An 18,291-nucleotide genomic window follows, 5' to 3' on the forward strand; every position below is an offset into this window, starting at 1 on the left:
ACTTTTATGCCACGAAGCTTAGTTCGATGCAAATGTTCGTCAACTGTCACATCGAAAGCGATGTTTTTTGCTATTAATTTCGTTTCGTTGTAAATTCGAAGCGGTTTTCCAATTTTTGAAGTCTACGAGAGCTAAAAACATAAATATTTTTAAATGATCTGTTTCGTTTCGACGCATTCTTTCTGTATTGATTTTAATTTGAATTACATTCTTTGTAAACAATTTCGTTTTGACCTAATAAACTTTGCTTAGGATCATTTTAATGAAACGACGAACAAAAAGAAAAACAATTACATAAAAAGTCACTTGTCGGTTTTTACATGGAAAGTTTTACAAAGCACGGACAAGGGAAAGTTTCTGTCAAACCAATTCCACTGCTATTGAAAATTGCACAACTTTGGACATATGACACCTTTTGTTTGTTCACAAAGGGGTTTGATACAAATACTGTAAGAAAAATTATTATTCTTACATCACAGGATTGCAAATCGATACGGTGCAGAGAAGGGACATGCTCGACTGGGGAATTCGGTTGATATACAATTTCTCAAACTTTCCACAGGGAAAATGACATCGCGATTTCAATATGTTTTTTGTGTACTTAACATAATCAGGATATTAAATCTCATACTGCTTCATTTGATATGGGCATTACATGAACATTGTATGTCGCGTGGATTAATTAAAATCTGGACAAAAGAAATCACTCTAAAAATTGCCGAGAGATACGTTCCATCGACGCAAAAGACGCGTTTTAACAGCTGTAAAAGTGACTGTTGCATCCATGTTGACGAGCACTCTTTTTATGTGAACTCAAATGCCTTGAAACCAACTGTTAGGTCACACGTCACGAGTGTGGGTTTCCAATGTTGCTATAAAAATAACACATCAGACAATGGGTCATTCCTATGACCCTTGCCACATTACGCAGCGATGGTGAAACAGCGCAAGCTATAATAGAATTATCTCCGAACTACTTTCTATAAAGGTCGGGTTGTAAAAAAGGCGAACTATTCTGGCGGTTTGCAAAGTTGGTAATAATTACCTTACTGGTAATTGTTTTTCCACAAATTAATGCTCAAATTTGAAAAGCTAATCTCGTGTATTTCGGTCCATTCCCTTTCTTTAAGTCACAGACCAAGTTTGCAAAATATTTTGCTTTACAAATTCATTCACTATTTAGAAAGTGAACGAAAGACTTGCTGGCCTCTTTCTCACAATCTTCACAAACGAGAAAAGCACTTAGCATTTCTTTGCTCTCAGATCAACACCCAGGCGCAAATAAGTCTAATAAAAGCTATGTAACCTGATCTGGCCAGATAGTTGGATAATGGAATATTTCCATTCCATTTCCATGGTGCAATCGTGTGGAATACTACAGTAAGAAATAGAATGTAGTGTGTGATTTTTCATACTTGATTCAGAAAATTCTTATTCTTGTAAAACAAGAACTCAAATTTTATTGCCTTGATTGATCTATTTTGCCAACTTACATTGAATTTGAAAGACATTTGGTTATTTTTTGGAGAAAAGCCAGTTTTCAATGTTTAGATCAACAAGCTAGGAGCATTTGATTCAACAAAAGTTGAAATGAATGTAAAGAAAGTGATTTATACGCATCGGATTTGTTCGAAGTGTTGGCATGCTACAGTACAATATGGAACTTTATAAGAATCCAGTATTGAAGAGATGATGGAGGCTGAAGGCAAACTTATAAAAACAACAAAGACGTTCCAAACATATCCATTTAACAATTATATGCTGAAAGGGTTTGTTGCCGCTAGAAAGCTCAAGAATGTTAAATATGTATTAGATTTTATGACTGTGGTGCCGTGAATGTTACAGAATTCTAAAAACACACAAGTCAGAAAAAAGCAAACGTCATTTGTGGTGGTTGATCAGTCGCCGACGAGCTACGACGAATGATTGTGAACAGCAACTGCAGTTATATGGTTTTTCTTTCAAACAATAAAATCTAAACTCTTTAATTAACATGCTTCAAGTTTTAGTCATCGTTTTGTACAAATTTTTGTTCAACACTATAATGCACGGTTCTATGTTAATCAAAAAGCAACATGATCTTATCACAACTTCAGGATTTATTTGGCCATTTAGTAATATATTTTGTTTGAAAACATTTCTTCACCACAAAGATTCAGTGTTTGATAAAACATGCAAATTCTTTGGACATGGAATATTGAAGCATGCACCCTCCAAGGACCCGATAATCTGTGAATTTACTACGCCAGATATTAATTAATGTCACTGTTTGTGTAGATATTCCAAAATTTAACGTTTCATAACACAAGCTTGATCAATAAAACAGCTAATAGAGTCCATTGAAAACGCCAGTCCGTTGCCAAGGTGTCATGGACTCAAGAACTCTTGTTTGATAAGGTCTACATTTTGCCAAAAGTTGTTTTTCTAGCCAATTGCAATCCAAAACGACAACGTTCTACTGAAAAAATCTAGAGTGTCAGATTCGGACAATCCCATTTAAAATGACTGACGCGGCCTGGAGGAAATAGCAAAGAAGTTTTGTGATTGTATGGATAAAAGCGATTAAAGCTGGTGAACAAGTAATGTATTTACGCGATAATCACCGCTGTTCTGTACGATATGAGGCGAGGAAATCACAGGGTTTGTAATGTAAGCAATGAATTTCATTTACACGATAATCACCGCTGTTCTGTACGATATGAGGCGAGGAAATCACAGGGTTTGTAATGTAAGCAATGAATTTCATCATAGTTTTTCATTTGCGATGCTAAATTGATGTCTATTCAACAGAAAGAAATGTGCTGTAGAAATACGTACGCTTAAATCACTCGAATCACAAGCTAAAAATTGAAGTTGAAATTGCTGCGACTGGTAGCCGAAATGAAATCAATCTTTAACTATTTTTTGAAGGTTGATTTTATTTCAATCTTCAACCTCATAAACAAGAACCGATTTTTGGATTGCAACAGAGTTATTTTAAGCTTAAAAGACGTGGGCTACACTAAAAAGTGCATCAAACTAATTTCCCCAAAAATAGGTATTCAAATCAAAGAATATACTTTTAAATCGTAAAACTTGTGTTTTTTATGCCATCAGCGTACAGTACCGATGTCAGTTATACTACAAAGGAAAGTAAGTGAAATGCGGTAATTACCAGCACGCATCTAGTCTCTTGCTTTCAACACCTGCTTTTGAAACACCGGCTACGTAAAAGTCACGCCAACAATTTCACGTAAATCAAAAAAAGTTATGAAAACGATCAGCTCATGCGTACGGTTTGTTAAAATAAACACAGCAACCGCTTCAAAAAGTTTCCGAAAACACAGATGATTGATATGTAATTTCTAAATAAATATTCGACCACTTTCAAAAACACCAATTTGAACAGATGCCTAATGGGACTTAATGCGCTTATTTTGGTTAATCAAAAACGAAATCCTATTGGAGTTATGGATTAAGCATGGAAGTACCATAGCCAATCAATCGGCAAGCTGGCATAAAGACTACAGCAACAAAAATATAGTGATTAGTTCAATTGGTTGTGCAACTTGCATAGGCTATCGGCAGTCTGCCGCGGACGAAATGACATCAGCAGGCAGCTATTTTATCTTGTTGGCTGTATCAATGCTGGCATTTCTAACAGTTACCCATAATATAGTACTGTAGCCTACTATTTGCTCTATTTTTTTATGATAAAAACATTATGTTCTTCACTAGATTTGTTTTTACTTTGCAATAACATATGAACACATCAACAAAAACTGAAGTACAAAAAATCTGTTTGAATAAACGCATTCGACTAAATGTTGTAAGAAATAAAATTGTACAACAATAAAATCAAATCAAGTTGTAAGAAATATCAACGGAGAAGATTTCAAGAGCAAAGATAAACGTAATTAAATCGTAATTAGCGGCTATTAAAACCAGACCTAAAATTTATGTCATTGCAAATGCTGATGTCAAAAACGTTTTGAATGGTAATAAAATAATACAGTATCGAGCTCCCACACCAAATAACTGCTGCAAACTACACACATGAACACGAGATAAGCAATAAGCATACCTCTGCACTGAGTCCTTTTCCAGTTGGCTTCATACCCAGGAAGACACAGGCATGATCCCGTCCTCACCTTCCATTCTCCATTGCCGTTGCAGTAGTTGCTTGTTCCTGAAAGAGAAAAAGACTTAATTTATTGGGGTATAAGTCTAACTCGTGTCAACATAAGTCGCACCTCAACTTTGTGAGTGAACATTCAGTACACAATTCTGCATCTTATACTTATATATTCTGCAACTTATACTCGAAAAGGGCAACTGATTCTCCCGGTTTTAGTTCATAAAAATTCTGAATGCTTGTTTGCTGACTTTTTGATGGCATTATCATTCTTAGGTTTGTAGGAATATCGGTCTCAACACTGCACCATCAAGTTGAATCTAAATAACACGTGCAAGTGATGCAATGAAGACGATTTTCAACACAACATCGAGAAGCATAACTTCATTCTCCCCGCATCTTATTTCAGTTGAGTTCATTTATCAGAGAAATTAAAATTGGGGGGGAAGAACAAGCACCTTCTCGTGGTCCCTCCCGTCAGTACCATATCTTTGAGAAAAGATATGCGAAACGAAGCTTGTCACACTCGAGCAAACCAGGCCCAGGTTCAGCCCAGGGTGGATAGGGAAACGCCCTTGTCAGGGCGCGGCAGCTCCTCTGTCGAAAAGTACCGACGACCCACCGTACTGCAGCTGAACACCGAGGGCATCACGGCCAGCAAGCTCAGCATCATCGAGTATCTGGCCACAAAACATCAGGCCCTCGTTATTCTCCTCCAGGAGACCCACTGCACATCTGTGGATAAGTTGGTATTACCCAACTTCACACTCGCAGGCGCAACCATCAGCAGGAAACACGGCCTCGCCACGTTTGTCCATGAGCAACTGAGCTGGACGCCAATAGACCAGTCCAGTGCCCAGTCGGAGATAGAGTGGTTATGCATAGACATATCAGGCTATCACATCATCAATGTCTATAAGCCACCACCGTCACGCTTAACACCAACAGCCATCCCAGTGTTCCCCCAACCCAGCCTCTATGCTGGCGATTTTAATTGCCACCACGTTGATTGGGGCTACAACACCACCAACACCGACGGAGAAAGCCTGGCCTCATGGTCAGCCAATAACAACCTCACCCTACTGCACGATCCCAAGGGTGCAGCGAGCTTCTTCTCCGGACGCTGGAACACTGGTACAAACCCCGATCTGGCTTTCGCAAGTGATGACCCCGATAATTGCCAACCGGACAGACGTGTGCTAGAGAAGTTCCCCAGGTCCCAACATCGACCCTCGATTATCACGGCTCCAACGCTCATAATGCCTGTCCCGAGCAAGCCTGTTAATCGATGGAACTTCAGAATGGCTAACTGGGAGTACTATAGCCTCCTCACCAATGAAGCCACACAGTATCTCCCATCCCCTCACACCAACAACGTGGAAGAAGCCTACCAGGACTTTTGTGATGCAATAACATCAGCGGCAAAACAATCCATCCCCGCGGCCGACGAAAGACCTACATACCGTGCTGGGATAAGGAGTGCGAAAGCCTCTACTCCGACTTCCTCCACGCCCCTCAGGGCAATGACACCAACAGCTCAGCCACAGCTCTGCTGGCAAGGCTGGACTTAAAGAGGAAGGAGCGCTGGACAGAAGCCGTTGAATCAATCGACTTCACGCACTCCAGCCGCATAGCATGGAGTACACTGAACAACCTAACTGGCAGATCACGTGCTTCTCGTCAACAATGTCCCGTTTCAGCAAACTCCATCGCCTCACAACTTGTGGAGAACGGGAAATACAAATCGAGAGACCGTGAATCTGATAGATCCGTCTTGCAAGAAATGACGGACCTCTGGAGGGTAACAACCCCAGACGGGGACAACATCTCGGGTGAGTTCACCTCGAAAGAATTTTCCGCCGCCCTCCAGCACATAAAGCCAGGTAAAGCCCCGGGCCCTGACCACCTATGCCCGGAGTTGATACTCCATGCTGCTGCCTCCTTAAAGTCCTGGTTAAAAGACTTCCTTTCCTGCTGTTTGCGCCACCTGAGAATTCCCAGAATCTGGAGAAGAGCCCTTGTGGTTGCAGTCCCTAAGCCGAAGAAGCCCCCAGGGGACCCGAAGAGTTACCGTCCAATCTCACTGCTCTGCATCCCCTTCAAGATCCTCGAGAGACTCATCTACGCCCGTGTCGAACCAATAATAGATCCGCAGCTCCCCCGTGAACAAGCTGGTTTCCGACACGGACGATCAACCGTAGATCAGGTCACACTTATGACCCAAGACATTGAGGACAGCTTCTCGGCTAAGAAGAAGGCTGGCGCCGTGTTTGTTGATCTCACGGCTGCCTATGACACCGTATGGCATAGCGGCCTTACCTGCAAGTTACTCCGTCTGCTCCCTGACAGACACATGGTCCATATGATGATGGAACTTGTGCAAAACCGCAGTTTTACCCTCACAACCGGTAGCGGTCGTCGAAGCAGACTACGCCGACTTAAAAACGGCGTCCCACAGGGCTCAGTCTTGGCTCCTCTCCTGTTCAACATATACACCTACGACTTGCCCCCCACCACCTCCAGGAAGTATGCTTACGCAGACGACCTGGCACTCCTGCACTCAGCAGGAAACTGGCAGTCAGTGGAGAGGAACCTCAGCCAAGACATGCAAACACTATCAGCATACCTCCAGAAATGGAAGCTACAGCTCAGCAAGCCAAAGACAGTGTCGGTGGCCTTCCACCTTAACAACCGGGAGGCACAGCGTGAGATAAACATCAAGATTGATGGGGAACGCCTGCCCTACTGTGCCGAACCTACATACCTCGGCATAACCCTGGACAGGTCACTCACGTACCGCCGGCACTTGAAGTCACTGCGCAAAAAACTATCTACACGCGTCGCACTTTTGAGGCGATTGGCGGGTTCCGGCTGGGGAGCTGGTGCTAAAACTCTTCGTACAGCTACCCTAGCCCTTGTTCATTCCACCGCTGAGTACTGCGCGCCGGTCTGGTGTCGTAGTTCTCACACCCACCAGATTGATACCGCCATTAACGACGCACTGCGTACTGTGACTGGATGCCTGCGTCCCACTCCAACGGACTGCCTACCCATCCTAGCAGGCATCCAACCCGCTGAGCTACGCCGTAAAGGAGCCACGATTTCTCTCGCTCGCCGCGCTTTGGACCCCGACCATCTCCTCCATGCAACACTCAAGAGACCACCACCTATAAAGCAGCGCTTGAAATCAAGACGCCCCTTTGTGCCTGCCGCACAACAACTCCTTAAGAACGCAGAAGAACTTAGTTTAAGTGCGGCACACTGGGCGAACCACATGTGGAACACGGAGTGGCAAAATCACACCTCCACGCTCCGTGACTTCATACCCAACGCCGATCCCCGTCCACCAGGGATGTCCCTCGCAAGGCTTGCGTGGGTCAGGCTTAACCGCCTGCGAACTGGCGTCGGCCGCTTTCGTTCGGACATGCACAAATGGGGCCTGGCTCCTTCATCAGAATGCGAGTGTGGTGCCACGGAACAGACCGCAGACCATGTCATCCACCACTGCCTAACCCACCGGCCTCCACACGGTGCGCATGGTCTGAGAATCCTGGACGACGAGACTGCCGAGTGGCTGAAGATTTCCTGCCCTCCAATCTAGCCTGGAAAGATCGCTCATACGCCATCATCAGAGAAATTAAAAAAAAAATCCAAAGTATATTTTTCTTCCGGTTGCTTGTGAAATTATAGTTATGTGACGTTGTACTGACGCAGCGACACCCACCAATCACCTGCGTAATTCTACACGAGCCACAGAGACGTAAAAATTCAAACTTCAGCAAAATTAAGAGTTAAAAATTGTGCAAGGCTTTGCTGTAGCCATGACCAGCTAACTATGTAGTCAGCAACGTCATGTAATATGGCCTTGGTGCAGGCTATCAGTAAATTTTAAGGGCTACTGACCGTAGTTTTCTCGCGGCATTAATCGGGCAGTGATTACATTAGAATTAGATCTTACCAATAGCCCCACACATAGAAATAGTTCGAGAAGCGGCATGAAGAAGTCTTTGGCAGTCACACAGCAGTTTGTTTGGTTTTGTGTTAATAATGCAGATTTTACCATCCTTAAATTTTATCGTGCAAAAATTATATCTCAAGTCTCACATACCTTCCGAGGATGAGGAAAAATTGGAATTTCGAACGCACAAACCAGAAACTTGATTCAGAGATGTAACTTCGTTTCCAGCTGTGGTGCGGGGGAAGCTGGCGAGATCTTCCACAATTTGAGGACAAAAGTAATAATAGACTCTCAGACTGACGATGGACATGCAAGCTCCTTGGTCGTGAAAGGCGATGTAAAAACCGTTTTTGAAGTTTCTGAAGTAATTCGTGAGACAAGATATGTCAAAAATGACAAACCATCGCTAAATCAAAGTCACTAAACAGATTAAAAAAAAGTGCACATACACAAGTAATCGATTTTTAGTGAATTTAAGATTTGATCTCAGGTTGCTACTTTCTCTGTTTGTTCTTCTTAGTGTACACAATACACATGTTTGTAACATTACAATTATATGACAACATTACAATAACGCAGTAGTATTGTACTATTGCAACACTTAATTACTGAGATTTCAAACTAACTTGTAGTCCTTGCACAAAAGATTAAACACAATACTCTTATTTGCAGAGAAAGCAATTTACTGCAGTTACACTGTAAAACAATTTGCACGAAAGTTACGTATTTTACATAAACAAACAAAAAGTACGCCAGTGGGTAAACTAAAACACCTTGTGAGATGTCCTAGGGTCCACGTCTTTTGGTTGACCCCACCCTCTCTATTGCTGTCCGATATACTGAACCTTTCCCCCGCCGCAATGGTGTCGATCTTGACGTAGGGATTTTCATGCCAGGGGGGATACGTACTGGACGCTTCGTCACTGTCAGTCTCAAAGTAGTAGAGATCGAAAGTTTCTTTACAGTTAGTGTCCAGTTCATCACATTTTACCATAGAGAATTCGACATCAATGTACGCCCGTCTAGCCTCTCTGCAAATAGTTTAAAATAGCTTCTACTTGACTTGTTCTTGCTATTATCAGGTTCATCTCACTTCATCGTTATGACCTTACTACATAATTTATTTATTTTATGAAGTTTTGCCAACATTTCATTTTGTGATGCTTTTCTAGATGCAAACATCATATTCAAAACTGCCATGTGCAATCAATCCAGCCAGAAAATCAGTCCGTTATACATTCAGCTGCTTTGGGAGCTGATTCAATGTGCGACCGTAGGAGTTGATATCTTTCAGAATTGAAATAGCTCAGTTCAACTACTCCAAGGGATAAAAAAGGCACATGTGTTCTGCCTGCATCATGAAAGCTCTGTGTTCAAATCCGCTTAAAAACATGCTTAACAGGACTGATGTAGCCTAACTTAAAGAGATTGGAGGTTTCGGTCTTGAAACGAAAAACCCTCAATTCTGTTCTGAGTGAAGCCTTCAAGCCACAATCCAGACAGAAAAATCCGTCATTTTTACACTGACGTTAAATTAATGTAAAAATGACGGGTTTTGCTGTCTGGAAAGATAGCGGGTCGGGAACAAAGCTATTTGTTATTGTCAAATGGAAGGCTTTCTCTTCCACTTACCCCCTGCAGCTGTTCCTTTTGTGTGGATGCTGTGTGTTGCCAGGTTTAGTTTCGGATCATTTAACTGAATTTTCATATGGCTTATCCAACGTAGCGATAAAATAGCGTGTGACCATGGCCACCAAAAGATACGGCCTGATTTGTCACATTTTGCAGAAATTTTCAGGTTTTTCTAACTTTGGGCGAACGTTTAAATAAATTTTTCTAAAAGTTAGATTTTTACGCTTTCTTTATTCTTTTCCCCAGATGACACAATAGGTTTTAATATCTTCACATGTTGAAAAACAAAGAAAATTTGATTTTGTAGAATTTAGTCAGACTGTTAATTTTCAATAACAGTCTGATTTTGCGTTTTTCAACTTACTTTTTCTCATTTGCTACTGCTTCCCCAGAGCAACAAAAAAGTGTTTTGTCATTAGGAAACCGCAAAAAGTAAAAACATCTCAAAAAATGTCAGTCAAGCACTAGCAGTGGCTGTAATTAAAATCTGCAAAATGTGACAAATCAGGCCGCATCTCAAGGTGGCCATGGTGTGACCATGCCAACAAAGTACAAGTATATTATAAAAATTGTTCCTACGCACTGAGATGGAATGTAAGGTGTTCGAACCCAGCTGCTTGTGTCTTCAGAATAATAATTGCACACTTGGTACGACCGCACTGGCATTCCATTCAAGTCCAAGGTGCTCAATTCTTCCCACTAAACATGAAAAAATGAAGTTATTCCATATAAACAGCAGGCTATCGTTATTGTAAATGTAACGCAAGACTTCATTCCAAAAACGCATAACAAAAGCATATCGTATGTTTCAGACAAAATATATTACAAGCATCTTCGAAAGACGAGCACTATGAGAACATATATCAATTTTGACAATATTGTTATTTTTTTTACATTCGTTTCTGATTTAATTGAGCATACTTCGTTGTACGCTATATACAATGTGTAGTAAAACAAAAACCATGTATGTATCTCAATCTATTTCAGGAATAAATTGTAAAAAATGCAAAATAAAGTGCTTAATGCAGGTAGCACAGCTGGTGATTCCGAAAACTAACTTTGAATTTTACCTGAATTTAAAACTAAACTAAAATTTGTTTTTATAACTTAACCATTTAAGTTTTTTTCTATCTATACGATCGTCTGTCGTTCTTCGAATTGATAGGCTTGGTGAATGGAAGAAATCGACTTGTAATGTAATATTTTGAAATGAGTTTCTTTTGTGAGACATCTTCTCTAAGCATTATGACTGCAGCTTGTTTGCAGTAAAAGCTTCTTTTAAATTTCATGCTAAGACATTACATCGACGTTCGACGAGTGTTGATGCTACATCCAACTTGTCATCACAAATCATGACCAGTAATGCAGCGATTAAACAATGTGGCCATGCCGCTGGTGCAGAAAGTTCCAATCAAAAGCAAATTGGGTTTCTTTCACAGCGGAACCATTGAATATTCCGCACTTTTTTTTTAAGAAACACTGTCAGAGTAAATGCTTGATCTTTTTGCCTTGGGAGGATTCCCGTGGCTTTTGCCCTGTCAGCAAAACTAGCTATTTTACAAAGTTGTAGGCTGTTACTTTTACGATATAAAAATGCTATTTTTTTCCGGCTAGATGAAACCTGGTTTGTTGTGAATTAAAAACTGAGTTCGGCCATTACAAAAACTGAGGTGTGTAATCTACGCTTTGGCAATCCACATCATGACAATGATGATACAAAGAGTATAAACTACGAAGTTTTAAGTTATAGTTCTGAAAAATGAACTTATAGCCTCGGTACGAAAACAATACATCACTATTCACTAGTCAATATGAATCTGTAAAATTAAATTTGTTTGTGGGGATGTCTTTTAGCCTTTCGTGGGCCCGTCAAGCACCATTGCGCTAAAAGCAACAACGGTAGTCAACAAATATACCGTTTGAAGAAATTAAAGCTCAGCTGGATCAATAAGATTTGGTTTTTTAAAAAGTATTAATCGATAAACCGCAATCTAAACCGCATCTACAAACGACATTGATGAATGAGTGAAGTGTTATACACTCATGAGAGACTCCCTAAGGAACTTAAATGGCTTCGAAAAAATGATAATTGGCTTCTATTATTTCCAGTTACGTTGAAATCATTACACGTTGCGTCTTAATTCTATGCGAAGGCTTTTTGTGAAAATGTGTGATTGTACAGTAGTTTTGCATCACATACAAGGCTTCGGCTTTCAGAGTCCCAACAACCATCTTACTAACAAGTAAATATTACATTGCAAACTGTGATGCACTTTTAAGCTTTCACAAGATAAACGCATGTGCCACAGACCCACAGTAGATGGTGATATTTCTGCAGCAAAATTGAATCTTTATGAATAACGGCGTACGACAGGAGACAGGAGTGTTGAGCAAAACGACAGCATTTAAGCAAAAAACTAATACAAATTACTGTGGATGTGTTTATTGTTGACACAAAACTACTTGTCTTTTAGTTTTGATCAAATTTAGCAAAAATATTCAGAGCTGTCTCTTCTAAAGTATGATATTATAGCGCAGTGATGTTGTCACTTCAAGGTCAGTTTTAATGTTGTTATCCCAAGCATAAACAGCCAGTTTTTCAGTCCGTTTTAAACATTGCATATACCAGCTGTGAAATCAAACTTTTTTATATTGATTCAACGTCTGCAGTCTTTTATTCAACGTAAGAAGATTGTGATTTATTTGCTGATATTCGCGTGCACAATGTTACAATTTGAGACATCACAAAAAAAACTCATTAGAGGCTTTGTGACGATTGTTAAGTAGCTCATTTTAGTAGCCAGGTTTAAAACACGAATCGAGGCTTTAAAATCATGAACATTTTTTGTGATTGGCATTCACTGTTATATTGTAGTAAAATAAAAATGATTACTGTCAATAATAGCGCCGCAAACAGTGATGATAACGATGTAACAGGCTTACCCCTCCATTGGTTGGATACGTTGTCCATTGCAAATCACTGGTTGCCGACCTTGTGTTGTACAAATCACCTTTAGAAAGTAAACGGAGGTAGAGTTTAATTTTAAATTTACTTTTCAGTGAAAACGTGTTCTTTTATTTCCTGCTTGCGTTGGCATAACAAATATAAGTGAAAGTGCAAATAGAAAACTTTGTAGTTCAAATCACAAGTTGTAAGCAGTCAAATTTTTGAAAAGCTATCTTGGCTCACAAAAAAATAAAGTACAGCTTTGCAAAATCGTTTTTTCACGACATGAGTTTTGAACTTTTAAACTTCATAGTAGAGAGCGAGAGCGAGTGAATGAGAGCGAGAGAGAGTGAGCAAAGAAATTTTATTTACTTGATTTGCCAATCAGATTCTATAATAGCACACAATAAGCTTACATCACAATAACTCACAATTCACAAACTGAGCTTTCACAAAGTAATAAACAAGATGGTGGGATTTAGACAACAGTGTCATTCTCTCTCAATTGATTTGGTTCACAACTATTACAAAATCTCATGGGAACAAGATTTATGAACAAAGGATTATTCTTAAAAACAAACACGCGATCAATGTCAAAAAAGGCAAAAAGATATAACTTTCTCCGCAGTGTCATCCACACTAAGATAAGAAATTAATAAATTAAAACAAATTTAATTAAAAAATTAAAAAAAGATTAAACCTCTCTTTCTGTAGTTTTTGCAAAACTCTTTTATGATTTTATATCATGAATATCAGGCATTAAATGCCCGATAATCAAATTGCTGTGACTTAATTTTTGGGTGCTGTTGAGGAGTCACTTCTTATTGACAGCGTAGCTTATCCTCATTCATTGTAGTCACCACAATTTAGACGGTAGAGTAGCAAAAGAAAAACTCATATGGATGTGCAGGAGGTTACTGCTTAATTGTTCTTCGCTGGTGCCTGGTACAACTCTCAAACCAGGTTGTCTCAAACCAACCAACATCACGTCGCTGCACATTCTGTCTGGAATTGCTCCCCCTAACATCAGAGGAAGCGTGACCAGCAGAAAGGAAAGATCTTGTCAGGACATAGATTTGAGACACCCACTGTATGGCCAAACTCCAGCACACAGGCGTCTGAAGTCAAGAAAAAGTTTCCTTGCTTCAGTTGTCCCATTAGGTCAAGACGATGTCGCCGCCAATGTGCGGGTTCAACTATGACAGGAGGGACTGGCAGCCGGACCGACATTGGCCAATATGGAGCTCACACCCATGGAGACCCTTCCTCCCGGAAGACGTGAACCGTGGAAGTATTGGCGATGCCTCAACCGCTTAAGAACTGGTATTGGTAGGTGTAAAACCTTGATGAGACACTGGGGGTATTCCATGGGGAGCACAAGTTGCAAATGCGGACAGGAGCAAACGATGCAACATCTACTCGAATGCCCTGACCTAAAAGCAAGGTGCTCTGCACAGGATTTGGCCGAGTTCAACGATAGAGCCTGCGTGATGCTCTGGGCTACGGCCGTGTGACACACGATGAAGAAGAAGCTGGTGCCTGTATTCATCAGTTTACGTAGACAAGCCTAAATTATAAAAACACGTAACGAAACACTTCAACCAGCTAGCTACCAATCTGTACACCAGAGCTTAAAAGATTTTTGCACGTGCAACACAACAAACTTCTACTTTCAACAAGCTGCAACACGTCAAATAATTGAGTGTAGTCTGCGTTTGTCTTGAAATATAGCAAGTAAAACAGCAGGCAGAGTCATGTTTGAATCTCAGCCGTGCAAAACAGAGAAAGGTAATTTACTTTTGCTTTGTAATTTGAACGTAATTTTAATTTTATCAAGCCTTTAGTATGTGAATTGACACAAAACAAACTAATTGCTACCCCCAGCAGGGGCGCGGACCACAGTTTGGAAAGCTCTGTAGCCTGAAGCCACATTGTTTGTACAGTTAGTAGGCCTATATAACCTTTGAATAATCTTTTCGAAATCCAGTTGGCAAAGCATACGTCATTAAACCTACATCGTTTGTACGTTGCCACTACTTGCCAGACATTGAAAATTGTAAAAAATGACATGTTTTGTAAGCTAGAAAACAAAAGGATAAAATGCAGTTTTAAAGAGTTATTAATCATCAACAGATTTGGACGAAAATACACCAATAAAAAGTGTTTGAAAAAAAAATTTAAAAGTTTTCATGTTTTAAACAAAACGTTTCAACCAAAGTTGTCAAGATATTCACAAAATCCATAAGCCATTGGGCTTTAACTGGCGAAAATACTCGACAAAAAAATATGAGAATCAAACCTTCAGCAAAATGATTCAAACTCAAAGCGAAGCGGAAAAGCAAATCCATTCATAACCGCTGCAGTCATACAAACCTCTGACAGTCGGAGCAAACGCTTGTTCGACGACTTTTGACATTGGAATACCAAGCGTTACCATTGTCTTTTCTATGTTTATAGAAAGCGACCACAGGCAGAGATTACAGTCCACAACGAACGCATGCGAAAGACGGTTGTATGTGATAACCACGTCGTCACATCATTGATTCCGCTACTATTACAAAGTGTTTACACATCACGTCATACATATTTGGTCAAAATCGGTATAAAAGGGCACGATTTCTATGCAAGACGTGTTGGTTATTTTTCAAGTATGAAAGACAATTAAGACAATTTATTTGAAGGAAACCCATTTCTGTAAAATGTTGAAGCAATCAAACATGAAAACAACATCATTCAAAATGGCATCCAACCAACTGTTGGAGTCAAAGAATATCATGAAACATCGTGTGCCCAATCGCATGTGAGAGTGGTTGCAATGAACTTTTGCCGATCCTACTTAGTTTGTACGTGGACAGGTGCACGTGAAGTTAACTTCATGCCTTCAGAGAGTGGAAAAAGTTCGGCAAACTACATGGAGCAATATTTCAAGCTTCAGCAAAATGATTCAAAGCAGCGTCAGGAATACAAATGAAACGTGAACAATGGCCTACCCGTTTTATTTTTAACAATGAGAGATGTTTACTTACTAGTTGCAGCAAAACACACTCCAACAAGTGAAAGTAGGTAGGAACATTGTAACAACATAGCAGACAGATGTCTTGGCTTGTTTAGAAGCGTTACGTTTAAATGCCACTTGTAACGTTGTTCTTTGAGTTGATGGTTTCTTTACTCACAGAACTTCACAGTGGTCATACTTGGCATCACAGTGATACCTTATGTCACAGCTAACGTTATTGGTATGAATATGATTACTTTTAGTTCTTTTTCTGTTCCTATAACATCAAACTCACATGTCGTGCTTGACTGACAAGTAAAAAGTAAACTCAGCCAACAATGTTTAGGCTACGATTTTCAAGCTATGATTTCCTGCCTTGAATTAGGTTTATCTATCATCTTGTTTTATTTATCAATGCACAAGAGTGCTTAATGATTCATTAAACCACCAATTGTTAGGCTTTTTCCAACAAGCAACATTAGAAAACGCAATAGCTGATACTGCACTGCAGTTTGTTGGTTTCCTCAAGAAAAATTTCGGTTTTCACAATTTTCTGTCACTGCAAACGCTGCTTGTAACATGCTTCGAACCCAACATGAACACATTTCATCACACCATATCTTCATGGTCGACAAGAATTTTCAGACTTTTCTCTGTCCTGAAGCACACGCGACTTGAAAAACCAAAAGTGAGCACTGCGCTGATTTGCGGTAGCTACATTAACATTCCAACGTGGCTTGAAAACATAGTAGCTCAAAAATGCCATCTAGCGTACAATGAAACAGAGCAATCATTTTGTAGTGAATAGCAAATAAGATTCCAGTTTTAATTTCAACAAAAATCTATTTCGCTCTTAGAGATTCTTAAGTTTCCAACGTGAAAACATTCTTTGTTAGTCAAATTGAAGCTGGTACACTCATACTGATTTTATTTGCAATGCATGTGTTGATATAAAATAGTTTACCTCTTTCAAGCAGACTGTTTGTATAGGTTAAGTTTTTCTTTCCAGAAAATGTTTAGGCTATACCGTTTGCAATGCACAAGTTTTGTTGCGTTTACAATTCTTTTTTGCAGTTTCAAACAGCTTTAACAATAAACAGACCTGTAGCTATTTCCAAAAGTTTTACAATGCAACTTTTGTCTTTTTAAATCCAATTTTTTTTTCGCACTTTGCGAAAGAAAAAATAATAAAGAAAAAGTTTCATTTTGACTAATACAGCAATCAGGTTGAAATGAACATGCATTTGGATCATCGGTTTGAACTGAATAATGACCTAAAACCAATATATCTCCCAGCCAAACATTACTTCATCATTGCATGCCAATTATTACGTTGTAAAGTAACTTCGTGCAGTATTGTGCAAAGCTTCAGCCATGCATGTATATTGAAGGGGTCACCAACTGGCGGCCCGCGGGCCGCATGCAGCCCGCCACGCTGTATCGCTGCGGCCCACGGAAGGTATCAGCGTACAAGTATAACCAAAAATACTTTTCTTGAGAAGTTAAAGAGCACGAAGGCAAAAAATACTTTCCGGGAAGCATATTTTCGCTTTGCATACGATTCCACTGACCGACCAATCCGATTACAGTTCTAGGTGGGGGGTTGGTTAAAGCTATACCAATGCGATGTCCACTGAATGTCCAGCCACACTGTCCCAGTGGTTGATTAAAATGTCTGTTTTCGAAATTCGAAAATGTCTGTGAGCATAGGGTTGCTTATTTTAAGTTTGCAAATATCATGTAAACACTAGTGCGGGTTTCATCGTTATGGTGTTTCACGAGCAGTGTTATTCTTATCTTTATGCAAGTTTTTGTTGGCATAATAGATCGGTGTGCCAACTCAATTATAATAAATTGGAAAAATATTGTATATAAATTCAAAGACTTTTTCTGATTGTATTATGAAAATGTTTAGCTTAGTAAGGCAAAATGTTTTTTTTTTTTTAAGAAATATGAAACGCTTCACGATTTTGCGTGTCATCCTTGGGCAGGGACCATGCTAATCTTCTCTGTATCGTTCCAATTTTAGTATTGCCGAAGCACGTAGCCTACTGCCGAAGCAAGTACTGCAAAATGTTGTTAATCAACAAATTCTTGCCACGCTGACGGCTGATAAGTAATAAGCATCGCAAGTGACAGTTGTCTATAATAAAAGAAAGACGGTTTTATAGACTCTCACAAAAAGGATGAGGTTTTCAGAGTTTTCAAGCTAGAGGAAGGTTGTGAGATTTCTTCTGGTAAGCATAGCCGATTTTTTGCTTGCGAGTTGCCCAGAGAAGCAAGTGTTTTGCGCGGTGCAGAACAAGAAGGAAGGTGTAGTTTGAAATACAAATTTGAGCTTTCAATTTTAAATCAACTCAACCAAACTGGAGACAGACGACCCAGAAAACAAGAAGGAGACGCCGTCTCTAAAAAGAAAACGAATGCATTCCGAAGAGGAGTACCAAACGGAAAACAACCCAGACGAAAATGGCAACAATACTACTACAGTCATATTGAAATCGAACCAGCCGGGAGAGCAAAAAAGAACATTAAAAATGTATTCGCCGATACTGATCGACCGATGTCTGCAATATCTAATAGGCGAATACAAATCCTGCTCAGCAAGACAAGATGGAGGACTTCAGATAAATGCAAACCCAAGC

At 39.9% G+C, this 18,291-nt stretch overlaps 1 protein-coding gene and 1 pseudogene across 1 annotated transcript in view; both read right to left on the minus strand.

The window, feature by feature from the left end:
- The window catches only part of LOC145764680 (ephrin type-B receptor 2-like), a 38,544-nt gene extending 22,645 nt beyond the window's left edge, over positions 1–15,899 (minus strand). Inside the window, exons 1-6 of the mRNA XM_082576328.1 lie at positions 15,678–15,899; positions 12,648–12,715; positions 10,288–10,403; positions 8,846–9,103; positions 8,223–8,431; positions 4,064–4,168 (exon numbers count right to left, since the gene is read on the minus strand). Coding sequence (XP_082432454.1) covers positions 4,064–4,168; positions 8,223–8,431; positions 8,846–9,103; positions 10,288–10,403; positions 12,648–12,715; positions 15,678–15,735 — 814 coding nt within the window. The 5' untranslated portion in view covers positions 15,736–15,899. The remainder of the gene's footprint in view (positions 1–4,063; positions 4,169–8,222; positions 8,432–8,845; positions 9,104–10,287; positions 10,404–12,647; positions 12,716–15,677) is intronic.
- Positions 15,900–17,592: 1,693 nt separating this feature from the next.
- Positions 17,593–17,688, minus strand: LOC145765795 (U6 spliceosomal RNA; annotated as a pseudogene).
- Positions 17,689–18,291: the final 603 nt, after the last annotated feature.

The sequence above is a fragment of the Aplidium turbinatum genome, chromosome 2 (assembly GCF_918807975.1).
Source record: "Aplidium turbinatum chromosome 2, kaAplTurb1.1, whole genome shotgun sequence".
Classification (NCBI taxonomy): Eukaryota; Metazoa; Chordata; class Ascidiacea; order Aplousobranchia; family Polyclinidae; genus Aplidium; species Aplidium turbinatum.